Source organism: Phasianus colchicus, chromosome 1 (genome assembly GCF_987193195.1).
Source record: "Phasianus colchicus chromosome 1, bPhaCol1.hap1.1, whole genome shotgun sequence".
Taxonomy (NCBI): domain Eukaryota; kingdom Metazoa; phylum Chordata; class Aves; order Galliformes; family Phasianidae; genus Phasianus; species Phasianus colchicus.
Window position 1 is genome coordinate 194,610,747 of NC_143436.1, and position 17,694 is coordinate 194,628,440.

At 43.5% G+C, this 17,694-nt stretch overlaps 1 protein-coding gene across 3 annotated transcripts in view; it reads right to left on the reverse strand.

The window, feature by feature from the left end:
- MYO7A (myosin VIIA) overlaps positions 1 to 15,313 on the reverse strand; it is a 65,932-nt gene extending 50,619 nt beyond the window's left edge. Inside the window, exons 1-4 of one of the 3 annotated variants that reach the window (XM_090134146.1) lie at positions 14,740 to 15,313; positions 8,801 to 8,914; positions 7,614 to 7,766; positions 757 to 941 (exon numbers count right to left, since the gene is read on the reverse strand). In XM_090134146.1, the coding sequence (XP_089990272.1) occupies positions 757 to 941; positions 7,614 to 7,766; positions 8,801 to 8,899 (437 nt within the window). In that variant the 5' untranslated portion in view covers positions 8,900 to 8,914; positions 14,740 to 15,313. Of the gene's footprint in view, positions 1 to 756; positions 942 to 7,613; positions 7,767 to 8,800; positions 8,915 to 12,239; positions 12,971 to 14,739 lie in introns of those variants that run through there. The other 2 variants (XM_090134147.1, XM_090134145.1) reach the window with 2 other exon arrangements.
- Between the last annotated feature and the right edge of the window lie 2,381 nt (positions 15,314 to 17,694).

Sequence of the window (17,694 nt, forward strand, 5' to 3'; positions counted from 1 at the left end):
CCAAAGACTGGTTATATCCAAATGTTAGGACACAATATGGGGCAGCTTCCAGCCAGGATACAGATTTACATTCCAATTCACGTGGCCAAACTTTGGCTTTTAGGTGTGGGTCACTCCAGCAAATATTGTACAGTTGTCACCAAAAACAACAGGAAGCACTTTCAGACAGTGCTTTTCCAGGTAGGATCATCACACCTTGAGCCAGTGGCACAGGGGCAGATTTACAACAAATCTTGAAGTACACAAATGCACTAGAAAGCAGAATCTGAAATACTGCCATTTGGTGACAGCCACAGGTCCCATAGACACAGAATCATAGAACCATTAATGTTGGAAAAGAACTCTAAAGCTCATCCAGCCCTGCCATCCACTTACCAACAGCACTGCCCACTAAACCATGTAACTAAGTACCACATCTTGGTTTCTTGAAAACCCCCAGGGACTGTGAGTCCACTGCTCCCCTGGGCAGCCTGTCCCAGTGCCCAACCACTCTTTCAGAGAATAAGTTTTTCCTAATATCAACCTGGGTCTCACTGAGGGAAGAGGAGAAGGTAACCAGGGCAAGAAGCAGGATGCTACTTGCAAGATGGCATTTTTGACTTTAGAAATGCACAACAGAGACCAACTCTACACTAACGTTATATGGATAGAGTATCTACTGGCTCTTTCTAATTCCCGATTATGTTTGATTATCTGTTCCTCATCAGCCAGCTGCCTTTTCCAGTGTATGTTCCATTTGGAAATTTACCAACTCACCTTATGATACAACACTGATCCTTGTTGTTGCGCTGCATGTTGAAGTAGCAGTTGTCAGCAATCGCAAAGATGTGTGGTGGCATTTCCCCAATCTTTTTGTTGGTGTACAGCCGTATCTGCTCCGGTGAATAGATGGGTAGAAGCTGGTAGGGGTTTACTGCCACCAGTATTGAACCAGTATATGTCTGGAGGAGAAGCACATGAAGTTTTATGAGACAGTGAGCCCCAGCTGAGAGGCTTTGGCAGTTTGGATGGAGTGTGGAGGTAAGAAAAATCAATGTTTTTCAAAAGCTGGATGGAAGGTGATATACAAGCCAAAGATGCTTGAAGGGTGGAGCCTGGAGCAAAGCTGGAACAAACTATACAATTTAGTTCAGACTCAGCCCTGCTCATGCACTAGATGGATTCAAGCTTTAATTCATATTTTGGATGTTCTCAGTTAAGATTTATAGTTCTAAGTCAAGCTAATATTTGCAAAAACACCCCCAGAGCCAATATGCATCCATATACATTTAGTGCACTGCACAAGTTCTAAGAAACTAATGATGTGAAGGACCTGGAGAGCATTGCCTCAAACCAGGGCCAGCTGGATCCACACTGTTCCTGACAGATACCTATTTAACTGCTTTTTAAAAATCCACAGCAGAGCTGCTAACACCTTCCTCTGCAGTCTGTTCCTCACTACATCTTTATCTAACCAAATCTCTCCATGCTGCAGTTTAAATCCTGTCTGTACACAAGGTATTCATGAAGGCCAGATATACTTCTTCTAACCCACGTTCTAGTCATTTTGAAAATGCCTTTTGTGCATACCATGCTCTCTGCTGCACACAGATAAGCGAAGTTGTCCTGGGCCTTTGGCATCAAAACACTTTGTGATGCCATGTGCTTTCATTTCTGCCCTTCCAGGAGCCATTTTTCTTGAGCTTCTCAACAAAGAACTCAAGGCCTTAGCCTTCTCACTCAGATCAGTTCTGAGGTAAGGAGGTTTGGACACATCCCAACTCAAGTCTGAGAGTAAGGATGTCGTCCCCTAATTGTCTAAAAGTTGTTGTCTAGAGCATGCAAGTCAACAGAGATCCATCTTAAGGTAACCAAGTGGTTCATCTCTCTTAATGACCACCAGGCTCTGAGCAACATGACTGAGCTACAGATGTCCTTGTTCATTGCAGGGAAGTTCCACCAGATGTTCTTCACTCAGAGGGTGGTGACACACTGAACAGGTTGCCCAAGGAGGCTGTGGATGCCCCATCCCTGGAGGCATTCAAGGCCAGGCTGGATGTGGCTCTGGGCAGCCTGGTCTGCTGGTTGGTGACCCTGCACATAGCAGGGGGTTGAAACTAGATGATCATTGTGGTCCTTTTTAACCCAGGCCATTCTGTGATTCTATGATCTTTAAAAGTTCTTTCCAACTCAAATGAGTCTATGATTCTATGAAAAATGAATCAATCTGCCTTCTCTAGGCTAACTTTTGACAACTAATGTTATGAAAGCTGAATCTCCCCTTTCATTTCTCAGGAGACCAGTACAAGTGTACAAAAGTACACTGCTGCAAATATTATTCCAGGAAACAACAACAACAACAAAAACCCCTAATTATTTCAATATAAAAATATATCCTTTCATCTGCATGACCTAAAACCAAAAATAAGCTTTTGGAACAAAGAACCAAAGTGTCTCAGGCAAAGATGCTTGAAGACAACACAGCCCCAGGATGAGCTTCTCCCATCAAAACTTGTTATCCATAAATCATGAAAGAATGGGCTTCAGTTGAGATAGGTGACAATTTCTTTATTAACTACACGCTTCCCGCCTGCTCCAGCTTCTTGATAGGCAGCCGGTAGGTGGCAGCTGTGTTCTGCATTAGGGATGCTGAAAGCCCTTAGGGGCTGGCACATTGTGGCCCCATGGGCAACACCAGAGAGGAGGTTTCTGTTCAGCCCAGGCGAGATTTGAATTTATAGAAGCAACTAATAGAGAAAGTTGTGGTCTTCTCCGTAATAGTAGAGTAAATGTCAGGAAAGCAGAAAAGCTCCTGAAGCTCAAGGACAAAGCTGTCACAAATACAAAGGGTGGAAATTGGCTGTGAAATAACTTAGACTGGGTATTAGAAGAAGCTTCTGAAGTAGGGAAACACCAAAGTCCCTGAGCAGCCTTCTACAGTGACAGAGAAAGTAAATTTAATATTCAGAGAAGGACTGAACTCAATCTCTGGGTGGCTTTATGACACCAAGGTTGCCACTGACCCTTGAGTTTCCTTCCAACACTGGGTGAGAGAATTGGAACACTGTTTTCCTCTTCATAATTCATTACCAGGTTAATTAGAGGAGCATTTCTAATCCTCCTTAAGCATCTTCTCAAAAAGATTTCTGAAATCTTTGTGTTTCAGCCACATTGGTCTGACCTACCCCAAACACAGCCAGCAAGCTTATGAAAGGAGATAACCATTAGTTGCAGGAATGCACTTCCTGGATGCTCTTGTTGACCCTTCCCTTGTGATCTACAAAAGGCTTTGTCAGCACAAACCCCTGTACTATTGCTTGCTTTCCTAGGTCATTCCTAGTTGATGAATGTTCACAGTTTGCCCACTTCTCATGAAAAACTTTGTCTGCTTTGCTGATGACGGGCCAAAGGGCACCTGCAAGGAAGTATTATCTCTTTGGTTTCTATTGCTGGGTGAGAGCAAAGCCATTCTGTATCAGGAAAATCAAGTGTTGCTGATAGGAAGAGGCTCAGCTGTAGCAGACCACTTACATCAGAAACCACAACTCATATTCGTTACTGCCTGCATGACCTACATCTTAAGTAGCCTCAAACAAAATCCTTTCTGAGCCTGCTTCCCTCACTGCTCAGAGCACTGTGGCTGACTTCAGCTGGATTTTTATGGGGTTAAAGCTCTACCAAACTTTGCTGCATTTTGGCAACAAAAAAGCAACAGCAGACATGGCTTTCATCTCTAGATAAAGAGATTTAACCTTACTCAAAGTCCAAACTCCCCACCAAATAACCTTGCTATTCAGCATGGTTTCCCCCACTGTGTACAAACCAAACCTCAGGCAAAAACACTCTTGTAGAAGTTTTTCTCATTTGGTCGCAGTTGTTTTGGTTTTTTTTTCCTGCAAGCTGAGATAATTACTGAGAAGCACTTAAAGCTTTAATCATGCAATACTGCATTGACAGACTGGGGACTTTCTAGCTCTGGGAAGTCACAACTTCACCATGAGGGCCAAGCTCTGCAGCAAATGGGATGATGCTCTCAATGCATTTGTGAAGCAGCAGCAATGGTAGTGCAAATTAAGTGAAAATGCAACAGAACAGAAACAAGTGATCCAATGGATGGGCATAAGAGTGATTACAAATGACAGCTCTGAGAGTCATTACTTACCCTCCCGCCGCAGTTTGTCTTATGAGAAAAATGTGGGGGAGGAGAAAAAGGAAAATTATATTTTATTAGAGCAGAATTATACCTTACACAAAGCTACAGAGATGATGAAACAAGAGGGACCGAAGACTTATTGGAAAAGTTACCCTTCACTCAGGAGGCTCAGAAATTCTATCAAATAGTGAAGGCAAAGTCACCAAACTTTGAGACAATACAAATTATACCTCAGAAATAAAACCAATGACCAACCAACCAACGCACCACCAAAAAACCCCAACACTTCATAGAACTGGGTATCCCTACACTTCTTGGCTTTGCAAAACTGCCATCAACATTTACCATGGAGCTCATTACAAATGTACTCCTGCTAGTGTCTCCACTCTTAAAAGATGAAGATCTAAAGTTGAATTCCTGACCCTGTAATAACACTCACATAGACAGGGTTGGTTTGCATATATCTCTATCAAGCTACATGCTCTATGTCATTCCCTGTTCATTGCAGGGGAGTTGGACTAGATGACCTTCAAGGGACCCTTCCAATTCAAATGATTCTATGATTCTCAGTGCCATTCTGATGCTGACATTACATTAGCTGCTCTGTGGTGCCCAGGATCACATGCTGCCACTTCAAAGCCATTAGTGATGTGGAGTAATCAAAGCACAGTAACTTGGGACCTCTGATGCAAATGCAACTGGTTTACTGTATGGAGCAGGACTAGCCCAAGGAGTGGGTTCTATTGTTCTATACAGATTCCATTGTATTCTATGAATACAACCTATCCATTTTATCATACAATCATTTTGTGATTCTAAGATCATTCTATTATTCTATGAATAGGTTGTAACAAAGAAACCTAGTAAAGAACCACCTGCTAAAATTATTTGGTGAGAAAATGAGCTCCTTTAAGCTGCTCTTCTCCAAGGATGTACTTGTGTGACATACTGCAAAGATAACAACCAAATGTACCTTAGTCTCAGAAAACCAAAGAGCTGTGAAACTCAAGCTCTGGATGCATCCTAAAATCAGATGAACACACTCCAGGAAATGTTTACCTGGTGCTGTGAAGGCAGGTGGAGTGATCAATTACAATTAGATCAGGGCAAATGGGCACTCCTTACACAGCAGCCCTGCAGTACACCTAGCTCTGACACCATCAGACTCAAAGAACTCATGGAAAAGCCATATTGTTCACGGATTACTCAACCCAAATCACTGCCCAATCTCACCTCTGGGTTAGCAGCTGCCCTTTGCATTAGCACTTGTTAGCATGACTCTGCCAAACATCATTCATTCATGTTCATAATCTCCCTGGATGCCTGTGAATGGCTCAGTGAGGGAGCTCAGAGGCAGAGCTTTTGTGAAAGAGAAGCTTTTATCTGTGGGCAGTTTGGTATTATACATGTGAAATCTTATCCAAGGACTTCACTTAGCAAGGCAACAGACATTTGCCTGATGGCTTAGGGACCCCCAGCAGAGATACACAGACACCACTGAAAAAATATCCAGCATGATCCCAAATTTCTCACAGAGAGACACATGGGATTTTCCTTGGTACCACTACAGGGTGTCCAGAAACAGAAGAAAAGGGGTAATGCTGAACAGATATGAAAAGCCTGTTCTGTGAACAAGTCAATCACCTCAAACTATTGGCTACCTGTACATCTTGGGTGGCATCCAGGTTGCTTGAATTCAATTATTCACATGAGTATGACATCAAACTTCAAAAGTGGACAGGTGCTGAGCTGGAATTTGGACTGTAGACATCCAACCCTAACTTTCCTTCCAACGTAATGTTTTCAAGGATATCTGAGCCCTACCCAACTCTACAGCAATTCACCTCATCCACCAGATACCCATATCTAGACAGCCAAAAGGCAGTCTTGGATCTGTTGGCTGCAATAATACCTTTGGTGACTATCATGGATGCTCAGTGCACACTTCAACTACAAATTTGGTTAACTTTTGCTATTTTATCATTATAAATGGCTGAAATCCCCTAACAAGAGCTCCAGGGAGTAACTCAGCTCATCTAACATCTGAATTATTTTCTCATTATACCTTTTTCTCTAAACTGACAACATAAGGCACCAAACAAGGTGCTTTAGTGAGAAAGGCGTTTGGGAATCTGTATTTCTTCCATTTCTGGGAATGTAGGAGTGCCTTTTTAGTAGCTTTGTCCTCTTCCTCTAGAACTGAAATTCACCTATGAAAGAAGGAATTCATTTTGTAGAGTCGAGATGAGAGAATAGGTGGTCAATCTTTTCAGCAGCCTTTGTAACAGGGTGATGTGTTCTCCATCACTGCCCAGCTCCAATCCAAAACAATCCTTTAAAAAGGCACTGGACAACAAGCAGAACAAGCAGACTTGATGCAAAAAATCAAGGATGTGTATGGTCTGTTAGTTTACGCTGTCTAGCAGATCAGAATTCATTGCAATTCCCTCTGGCCTCAAAAACTAGTAATCTCTAGAGCCTTTTAAAAAGTAGATCTCCAGGTTGCCTTGAAAAGGCCTTCAGAGGCACAGCAGGTACTCACCTGAGTGGCAGAAAGCTGTAACATGGGAGAAATACCCAGCAATAATATCATATTACGTAGTTGTTTGAGTTCATTTACTAGTGGCAAGCACACACTTTCCTCTCTTCCATCACCAGAACGTGCACCAGACTATCCTGTATATAGCATACTGAAAAAAAAACAACTCAGAGAGTAGAATGCTTACTCTTGTCCTATTTGGTTTTTGAGGTGCTGTCACAGAAGTGTGGCTCAGTTCCTGCTGGCTCCCCATAAAAACCTTGATTTCTGAATGTCTGTTTGGATTGGAAAAGCTGCAGTGGGCCCACTGGTTGTTACATGACCAAGCTAACCTAAGGAGTGGTACTACTGTCCTAAAAGTTCAGCTGTCAGGATTTCAGAGGTTACAAACACAAATGGGCAGGTACCTTAGAGCTCTGCTCTGAGCTGCTCACTTCATAGTACACGGTTATTCCTATGTGCATCTTCTCATCCTTTCTCCAGTCCTTGTACCTCCAGCAATAGCTCTTTTCAGCCATGTGGGTTGGTTGACTTAACAGTTCATTGGGAAAATGCAGAAAGGCCACATCCAGCTTACAGTTACCAAAGTCTTTTTTCTTTATGGTTACTACACCCTGCATGTGGCCTGGGTTAAACTGTTTACTGTATGTGCACAAACTTGACATGTGTTCCAAAAACTTCAACAGGGGCTGCATAGAGAGGTGGCTGGGACTTTGCTCATCACATGTAATAGGGTCTCCAGCTTCCCCTGGGGCAACTGTAAATTTTGCAATGATTTTTCCACAGAAGACCAACATACCAGTGCAGAAACACTCAACTATTTGGTTCCTAGAAACCTGGTTGCTTATTTAAATAAGGGAAAAACCCATGTGGGTTTCCAAGAGCTAAGGAGAGCTGGAAATACAGTGCAGAGTAGTAGATGGAGATGGGGTAGATACTCACATAGATGAGATGCTCCCGGTAGCGGATCAGCAGGTTCCTAAGGATTCCTGCCTCATTCAGGTCCCCCAGGCGGATCATGTCCTCCACTCCGTGGATGGAGGTGGGGTGCATGGGTTTGATGTGGCTGGCATTCTGCGGGGAAATCCAGTGCTCCTGGGAAGAGAGTGAGGTCAGGGAAAGATGAGTCAAATGGAAACTGCTAGGGCAAGGGGCATAAACAGTCCTAGGCAGAAGGACCAAGTAGAAGAGCATGCATGGGAGAGCAATAGCACACAGACCATAGCTTCTATCACTGAGACATGTCAAGGAGTCATTTGAGAGATTCATAGCAGAAGAAGGAAAACATCTTCTGGTTTACTAGAGTGGCAAGAGACATGAGACATTAGCCATCTTGGCAGGAGCATAATTTGGGGCAGCATGGACATCCAACAGGTCAAAGGTGTTTTTAACAAATAACAATTTGTTCTTCCTTTCAAAGAACTACATTTCCACATCACTCGTTAGCCCTTTGCTGCAAAACATTGTTAAGAATAGAAAAGATGATTTGAAAAAGCAGAGAGAGATGCACGAGGTGGTAAATTACACATCTATTGATGGAATTCTATTTAGACTGATCAATTCTAAAGGACTTAAAAAGTCACTACAAACCGGACACAAGGATCTAACTGAACCAAGGTTTATCAAAAGAGATAAAGGACAAAAAACATCCTCAGGTCACTCTCTGCTTGTAATATGGATGCTCCCTTAAAACAGACTGAATCATCGTTGTACTCAAGAAGCGTCTCACTACTTCACTCCGAGTACAGCCGCAAAGGTAGAGACACAGTTTTAGCTTCCAAGGACACATGAGAAGCCTGTGACAAAAGTCAACAGGAATCTCCTGTTATAAGCCCTTTTCTTCAAGTTTCTGGAAACAATGGGAATGAGCAAAATTAGATCTACTATATTTGAAGTGTTGTGCTGTCTCTATTTGGCAAGAGTTTGGTTCAGAGGTGGGACTGCTTCTGAAGCCATGGCCCAGTTCTAATATCTTCTGATATTAATGGAGAGAATCCCATCACCTTTAATCAGATTCAAATAAAGTTTGGCTTTCAAATACAACCTAAGTTCATGCATTTAATACTACCTAGGACCTGTGCCCACAACAGCTACAGAGCTGAGGAGCAACCACGACCCTTCATACTTACGTTGCCTTCATCATCCACAACTTGGATCTGTCCAGAGTCACACAGTTTAACCACCGCTCCAATGGGGACATCGAATTCCCGACCGGTTTTGAGGTCCATCCACACATAATCCCCCTGCAAACAAAGAGAAGACTGTTATGTCTAGTGCTGCATAAGGCTCAGAATCTCTTGGGAGAAAAGATCCTGAAGTTTTCTACCCAAGACATTGGTACAAGTCAAATGGCTTTCTTTGCAAACCATGTATCATCCATTTTTCAAAGATGGGTTGTGGGAGTAGGGTTGGAGGAGGAACACTTCCCCAAGAGGTCTTCCAGCTACAGAAATTTGTAGGTGGGCTCTTTGCATTAATATTTCTCAGTATTTTTTGTCTACTGTGAGCGTGCCTGGCTCCTTCCTGAAGCTGTGCAAAAACGTTGGCAACCATAATCTCAAAGGAAAAGTTTAGTGACAGCGTGACAATCTGTGTCCTTTCGTGTGTTTCAGAAATGTCTTGCTTCATTTGAGAACTTGTTTTTGTTTTGGAAGACAGAGTACAAAGTTAACCTCTGTTCATCCCTACCCACCCATAGTGTCATTGGTCATCCTATAAACCTCTGTCAGTTCTGCTGGGCAGGGACTATCTGCTCTTCAGCTTTGCAGGTATTAAATGAATGCAAAAAAAGGTTTCCATCATTTTTTTTTCCCCCAATGCAAAAAGCAAAACCACAAATAACCCAAAACTAAAATCTCAAGCAGGACTCTTTGAAACAAGGCAAAATTATTTCCCATCCCTAACGTCAATGGAATGAGGTGCTACATTTGGGAGCTACTTAGTTAAATTATCACAGAATCATAAAGGTTGGAAAAGACCTCTAAGGTTCCCAAGCCCATCCCCAACCCATCCCCACTGACCATGTCCTTTTAGTGCCACATCCCCATGGTTCCTGAACACCTTCAGGGACAGCGACTCCACCACTTCCACGACCAGTCTATTCCAATGCATTACCACTTTTTCTGAGAAGAAATTTCTCCTAATACCTCATTTATCATCAGTTTTCCACCTCAACTGTCATCAGTAATCTTTGCAACAACCAAGAAAATGTACTTTTTCATGCAACTGGGTTTGACATTGTGAATTTCTAAGATCAAGACGCCCATCTAATGCCATATTCCTGCAGGCCAGCTCCACTGGTACCTATGAAGCATGGTGGAAATACAGTAGTATCTATTTTCTGAAGTCCTGAAAAATGACTAGGAGAGAGGAGAGCAAACAACTGAAAGGATCCCTTTGCATATGCACTGTTATAGCCTCTTTTCTCAACAGCCACTATTGACCATTTCTGTGGATGGAGTGCTTATAGATTTTGTTTGACCCCATGGATGGATGGCCAACCTTCAACTCTGCTTCAGGCAGTGGGAATTGGAGACATATAGCAACATGAAGCTTGTTCCAACATATACTTGCTCAGAGGGACTTCATCGTAGAATGGCCTGGGTTAAAAAGGACCTCAAAGATCATCTAGTTTCAACCCCCCTTCTATGCGCAGGGTTGCCAACCATTTGACTAGGCTGCCCAGAGCCAAATCCAGCCTGGCCTTGAATGCCTCCAGGGATGGGGCATCCACAACCTCCTTGGGCAACCTGTTCCAGTGTGCCACTACCCTCTGTGTGAAAAACTTTCTCCTAAATCTTAGAATCATTGGGTTGGAAGAGACCTCAACAATCATTTAGTTCCATACCACTGCTGCAGATAGGATTGCCTGCCACTACCCAGACTACACATCTGTCACAGTGATGTCAGGTTACACCCAGGGATCAACACCTAGAGAAATGATACACACAATGATTCACAGCCATTCTGAGGTGGTTCCCACCCTTGGAAGCTGATTGCTAGGCTTCACCTGGATATTGACAGTCACACTGCTTACATGCAGTGAGGATCTGGTCCTTTGTGTTTCCTTTTCCTCAGAAAGTCCTGCTACAGCATTTCAATAAATATCTTCACGCAACTTGTAACAAATATAATCTGATCTTTTTCTCATTAACTGCCTTATCTCACATCCCATAACTTGGTTAAAAAGGAAAAGAATCCACACATATGAAAACAGTGTCATGCACACATACATTATAAATCAGTTTATATTAATATTTATTTCTTAGCTCCTTTGATCCAAGACTCTGAAAGCATTTCAAAGTGCTCAGCAGTATTATCTCACCTGCAGAGCTGGGCAAATTCATGCACAAGGTAGGTAACTTGATCAAGGTATCAGCAAGAGCAGAGCTGGGGAGTTCAGTCCCTGCTCAGCAGAAAGCCCTTCTGACACACCTCATCAGCTGGGTAAAAATTGCTCTAGATCAAGAAAACAAAAAATTGTAACATTGCTTTTTTTCCCTTAAAAAAAAAAAAAAAAAAGTTGTAAAGGCAGCCTGCTTCATATATTCTGTTACACAACTAAGATAAAAAGGCAGTCTTCTATCCCCAAGGTAAATTGATCCTGTACTACCACTAGGACAACTCCTGTGCTTTGACTACCTAATGCACAGGCTGCTTGTCCCCTCAAAATACTCCTTCTAAACACATTTTAATGCCATTCTTAATACTGATGGAAAAAAAAACCCAACACAAGTCTTATGGGATGGGCTAAGCTAGTAAGCTCAGGAAGGTCCGGTTGGGTTAAAAAATAACATCACTTTTAAGACTGGCGACCTATTTCTTTTCTCCACTTTAATGAATTTTATGTTAAACCCATGAAAGTCAGTTGACATTTCTTCCACTAATGCAACCACTTTTGGATCAGCCCAAATAACAGCAAATATATTGGGGATTTCAGGGTATATCAGGGTGATTCATGCATTTATCAGCTCCAGTGGACTGGCCTGTAAGTTGCATAACCTCCCTCATGCCTGGCGTAATGTTGTTTATTTTCCAAAACAAGCAATAAAAGAGTGAAAATACCACCAAGCACTTTACAGTGTTGACATAGAGTCTTAGAATCATAGAGCCATTAAGACTGGAAAAGACTTCTAAGATTATCTAGTCCAAGCATCCATGCATCACCAATATTGCCCACTAAAACCATGTCCCATGTTCCAACAATTCCTCCCCAAAGCAGCCATGAGGTGCTGGAGCCTTTCCAAAGGCTCAGTGGTGGACTCTGCTGTTGGCACCTCACAACCTAAGGGCAATAACAGTCAAAGAGTGGGGCAAGAGGAGGGAGCACCGTGATGGGCGCACACAGAGATCAGCTCAATTAACAAAGAGGATCTTTAGGAGGGGCTTCCAAGTGCAAGGACAACAAGGCTGCACCATGGGAGCAACAGCACCTGGGATGGGGGTCTCAAAGGCTCAGGAGGAAGGTGAGAGAAGCTGAAGGATGTAATCAGACAGAGAGATCTATTGTTCAAAGTAGCTTAAAAGCTCCCAGCCATGCTAATAGTAGCCTGGGACCCCCTATCTTACCGCTAGAATAGTTGTAGGCTTCACGGCCTGGTTGACATTGCGGAGCAGTGTCCATTTGCCCTGGTCTCTGTCCTGATCTTCCACCACTTCAGCACATGGCTGCATGAAGACGACTTTCTTTCTCTTCAGCATTTCCAAAATCTTGCAGCTGTGTTTGCCGCCCTCTGCCTTCTATACTTTTTCCACCATGAATGCCAGAGAGATGTGGCTGGTTTGCTTCAGACCTCTGGCATGGCCATGCCTGCTGCATGTAAGGCACCCACTGACCTCATTCACAATCTGGCTTTTGATAAAGATCTTCTAGTATAAAAACTTCCATCCGCCAGTCATACTCGCCCTGTACAACTCAATATTGTAGGATCCTCAAAGCAAAGTGAACAACTTTCTTCTCTTCACTTAAATTCTTGCAGTCTCTGCAGTAAGGAGTGAAGCTTAGTCAGAGACCTGAAGGACACTGCAAACACCAGAGCCAGAGAAACGACTGCAAGATTAACAGAAAAACTCTTCATTTCCCCTTGGCTTCTCTTCGGTTCTTTACTTTCTTAGTGAAAAAAAAAAATGCTGCCAGTTTGAGGACAACCAGCACAGAACACACTTGGGTGCCGATTAATCCACAAATGCAGCCAGTCTCCATGCAACACATGGCATTTAATTAACCTAATACCTTTACATACCAAATTAACCAAAGCGCAGCGGGAACTCAAAACCAGAGGCCATCTGCATTTTCTTTAAACTGATCACCTTGAGTAGATCCATAGCAACTGAATTTTAAATAATTGAGTAGATGGTGTTTGGAGCAGCACAACCTCTGAGAGAAAAGCCTGGGCTGTGAACAAAAATGTGCTAAACATGGGGACCATGGAGATAAGAATGTTGCACTATTCTACAGCTCTCTCTACAGACCCTTTTCTTGAATCCCTTCCTCTGTGTAGAAAGACCATTCTCTAGATAGAGCACAGTATCTTCTACAGAAATGTAGAGCCTAAGTCAGCATGATTTGCACAGATCAGAACAATACACGGCTGGACAGAAAGCTGCTAAAGTTTCAATGCAATTCTCATTTATTAACATTTTAATACAAAATTCTAGTGAAGCCTTGATTCCACAGGGTTTTTGAGCCACTTGCCCGTGACACAGAAGATATATTTTTTATGGAAAGCTCTCTAGAGGAGGGAAAGAAGGCTTTATAAATCTTCCGATAGGACACAGTCACCATGAACATCTGTAGATGATGAATATACCAAACTTCTACTGTGCTAATTCTGCTCATCTGAGAGCAGCAGTGACATCAGTGAAGCAGTCCTAGTCTAAGGAGAAGATGATGAATTAACAACTTTGTAGGTTTAAGTCCTGGAAAATAAGACATTCAAAGTCAAGCTGGACAGGACTATAAGCACCTGATGGAGATGTCCTTGTTCGTTGCCGGGGAGTTGGACTAGATGACCCTTATAGGTCCCTTTCAACTCAAACGATTCTATAAAGTGTTTAAGTCTAGTAGCCGTGTAATATAATGAATAGGTTGAGTTTCAAAAATACAAAGCCAGGTAAGAGATTGAGGATGTCTACAGTCTGCCAAAAGAGCAAACAAAATTGTACATGAGATGAAATAGTAATGTAAGGAGAAGACAGGTCAAATATGACGTCCTCATGGGAGATGTCCACCTCCATCATGACCTGAACACACAGTGCTCATTTATATTTTTATGTATTTATACAGATGCTCAGTCAAAGCAACAATCAATGGCAAGGTCCATATGAAAGGAAAGATTGAATAAATATGTATAAAGGAACCACAGGATGAACTCTTTGGAGTTGAGCTGAGTCCTACAAATATTCCTTACTTGTTAGCTTTCCTTTCCTCACTACTATGCTGCTGTGAAAGGAGCAGTGGATGAACTGTAAAACTAAGAAAAAATAGCCAATAAATTTATCTCACTCAGTATTACTGCAGACATTGTGACTATTGATCAGCTGTGCCCTGTACCACATTTCTGAGGCTGCTTATCAGCATGTGCTGCCAAGGACTAAACAAGGGATTTGCCTGAGGTTATCCTTCAAACAAAGCAGAGAAGGGAGCCCAGAGGGCTTGGACCAGTCACTGTAGTGCCATTAAATGAGTGTGCTCAGCTTTTCCCTTGGGCTGCTGAAGACTTGAAATTCCACACATTTCTACTGTATATTTTTCACATAATTCCCTTGCTAGCAGGAGGTTTCCAGGGACTTGTTAGAGCCACATATCTCAGTCAGAGGCATCTGTTGTTGGCACAACATAGCCTGAATAGTCCAAGCATGCTGCCTCCTGGAAATGGGAAATCCCATCCCACAGAAGGGATGGCCCAGCTTGGAAACCAGCCTCCCTTCTGCATGCACCGAGGGGCAGAGCAATAGCAAAATCCTCCTATCAGCACTCTTTATCTAAGAGAAAGTGCTACACCTTACATGAGAACAAACAAACATACTTAGGATGAGAAGGGGAGGGACGCAGGGGAGGAAAACAAACCTCGAGCTGGCTGGCAGCTTGTCAGCAATGCCATCCGGTTTAGATTACAGCTCCCCAGGGTAACATTAGCTCCTCACAGCAGAGACAGAAGCACGAGTCCAAAGAGCCACGCTGGACCCTGATCTGATGATTTGCTACATCTCTGCAGCAGCAGGCCCAGCTGAGAGTACACACATAGCGAGGGGAAAACTCTTATCCTAAGGAATCAGTGTAACACAAGGAATAGCTTTGTGCTGCTACTGAGACCTGAGCTCTCATTAAGCCCTGCTGTGGTGATGGGGTGAGCATCACTGCTGGAGACAAAAAGGAGAATTCCACCTGCGAGAGCTGCCCTTACAACAGGTGGATTTCATAATAGCTTGGGTTCGATTTGCACCAACGTGGTTTTGAGGCCCACAGAAAACATATCAGGGCAGAAGAAATGTCCTTCAGCTGGTTATTTGAAACTGTCACTGAAAAGCTGAGTTATTCAGTGAAACATTGTGTGGGACTCCACTAACCTATATGCTCAGGATATCCAGATCTCTGCTATAATCAAGGAGAGAAAGAAGCATTTCTGAAGTTACATAGAATAGATATTTAAACTAGGTCAGCTGACACTGGATTGGGTGAAGTTTGGAGGTAGAAGCCTGCCCAAAGTTAGGTGTGGCAGCTCCGGTCCCTTACACAGACAGTGAAAGGTCCCCAGGGCTGCTCTTTGCTTAACCTAATAACAGGCATGGAAATTCACTGGTTGGCTGAAGCTGCCTGCAGACTCAGGTCAGCAGTTCTCCGCTGATTCTCTTTGAGAAAAAGTACTTTTTTCTAATATAACAAAGATGACACGCTATAGAATGGCTGTCAATACACAGCGTGTGCCAAATGTGGTCTGTGAGCAGTGCCTCTGAGACTTGATGGAAAACAATCCCTTTTTCTTTTTTTTTTTTTTGGAAATAGGCATAGTCATATACCCACGTGTTTGGAGAACTTGGTCCAAGCTGAGCATTTTATTTACTATTTATTTTCCTTGCTGCTTGTCAGGAAGAAATTCCTTAGTGCACGCAGATTCAAATACATGCATTCCCCCATCTCCCAGTTTCAGTGTCTGATGTCCAAATGTATTGGTGCATCATAGCACATTATGATTATATGGACTTTCAACAATTACCTGAATCCTTTGGGCAGCACATAGCCTGCACTCTGCTAAAAACACCTGTCATCACCTCCAGATATCACCTGTCTGATTCAATTCAGCTCTTGATTACTTGGCCATATGCTGCTCATTTTAATGGGCCTACTCCTGGATCTACAGCTGTGCCACCCAGGGGAGAACTGGGAGTGCTCATCTCTATTCTTTGCACTCATCTTTATTTGCAAAACTGCCATCAGCATCTCTGGGAAGGAAAGAAAAAATCTTGAATTTCTACTTAACAAAAAAACATGGTGCAAGAGACACACTTATAATCAGCCACCCTAATAATTTTGCTGCTGCTCTTTCATAAATAAGTAATATTTTCTTCCCATTTTCTCATAGTGCATCAGGCACCAGCTGTCAGCCAAGGTTAACACACTGCATCCACAGGCTCTCTGAAACACAGGCAGAGACACAGGAAGGATCGTTAAATAATTCAATAATCAATGCACTGCTCACTCAGCCTGTAATTTCAATACTGATAGCAGGGAAAAAACCAACCTGCAAAACATGGCACCAGTCCCAGCATTCACCTATTTGGTTCAAAGGGGCAAAAATAATGCATTTGACTGGAGGTGCGAGGTTCCTGCCCTCATTCCTGGGTTTTGGCAAGAAGCTTGTTGTTGACTGTTTGGGATTTGGCTCAGGAGTGGGTTTTAAGCAGGCAGACAAACACGGAGATAGAGAATTTAATCCATGACTCCTATTTGATGGAGAGCAGCATTACTGACGTGGAAGACATGGAGAATCCATCCTCAATCCGTTGACGTTGCAAGAAGATTAGGCTGTGCCAAAGCAGAGCTGGTGAGGTCTCGCACAAAAAGCTGATGGCCACCGCCCTGGGATGGGGCTGCAAAATCTGATAAGATGCAGAAGTGGAACAGAAAATGACGACTGAGCTTTTGAGCCCCAAAGCTGGGCACTGTCCTAAATGTAAACAGAAGGCATCCAAAGCAAGACAGCAGAGCAATCATAGGAATACAAATCTAGCAAGCCAGAAAGCAGGGAAATCAAAACAGGAGGAATAGAAGCGTGGAATCTAAGAATGCAGAATATCCTGAATTGGAAGGGACGAACGAGGATCACCGAGTCCAACCCTTGGCCCCACACAGCACCACCCAAACCCAAACCCAGTGTCTGAGAGCGCTGTCCCAATGCTCTCTGGGCTCCATCAGCTCTGGGCTGTGCCCACTGCCCTGGGCAGCCTGTTCCATGCCCACTGCCCACAAGGGCACAGCCTTTTCCTCACACCCTGACCTTCCCCTGACACAGCTCCATGTTGTTCCCTTGAGTCTGGTCTGTCACCAGAGAGCAGAGATCAGCACTGCCCCTCTGTGAGGAGCTGCAGCTGCCATGAGGAGCTGTAGGCCTCCATGAGGCCTCCCCTCAGCCTCCTCTGCTTTGGACTGAACAAACCAAGGGTACTCAGCTGTTCCTCCCACTTCTTCCCCTCCAGGCCTTTCCCCATCCCTGTAGTCCTCCTTTGCATGCTCTCTAATAGCTTTATGTCCTTCCTATATCATGTCATTCTTCGTGGCAAGCTTTAGGGAGGTGGGACTAAGCACAATTCAGGAGGTTTTCTTGTTCCAGAAAGTCCCCGTGGCAGGAAAATACAGCCAGGCTGCCTGTTCCTGTCCCTTTCTTTGGTTTTGGTTTGATCCTGAAGTGTGCTGGCTCAGGGAATTAACCCAGCAGCATCATTTTCACAGGTTTTTTTTGCTAGCCTCTGAATGGCTCATTGGGCAGTAAGCCTCAGTGAAGGAGCGGGGAAAGAATAGAAAGCA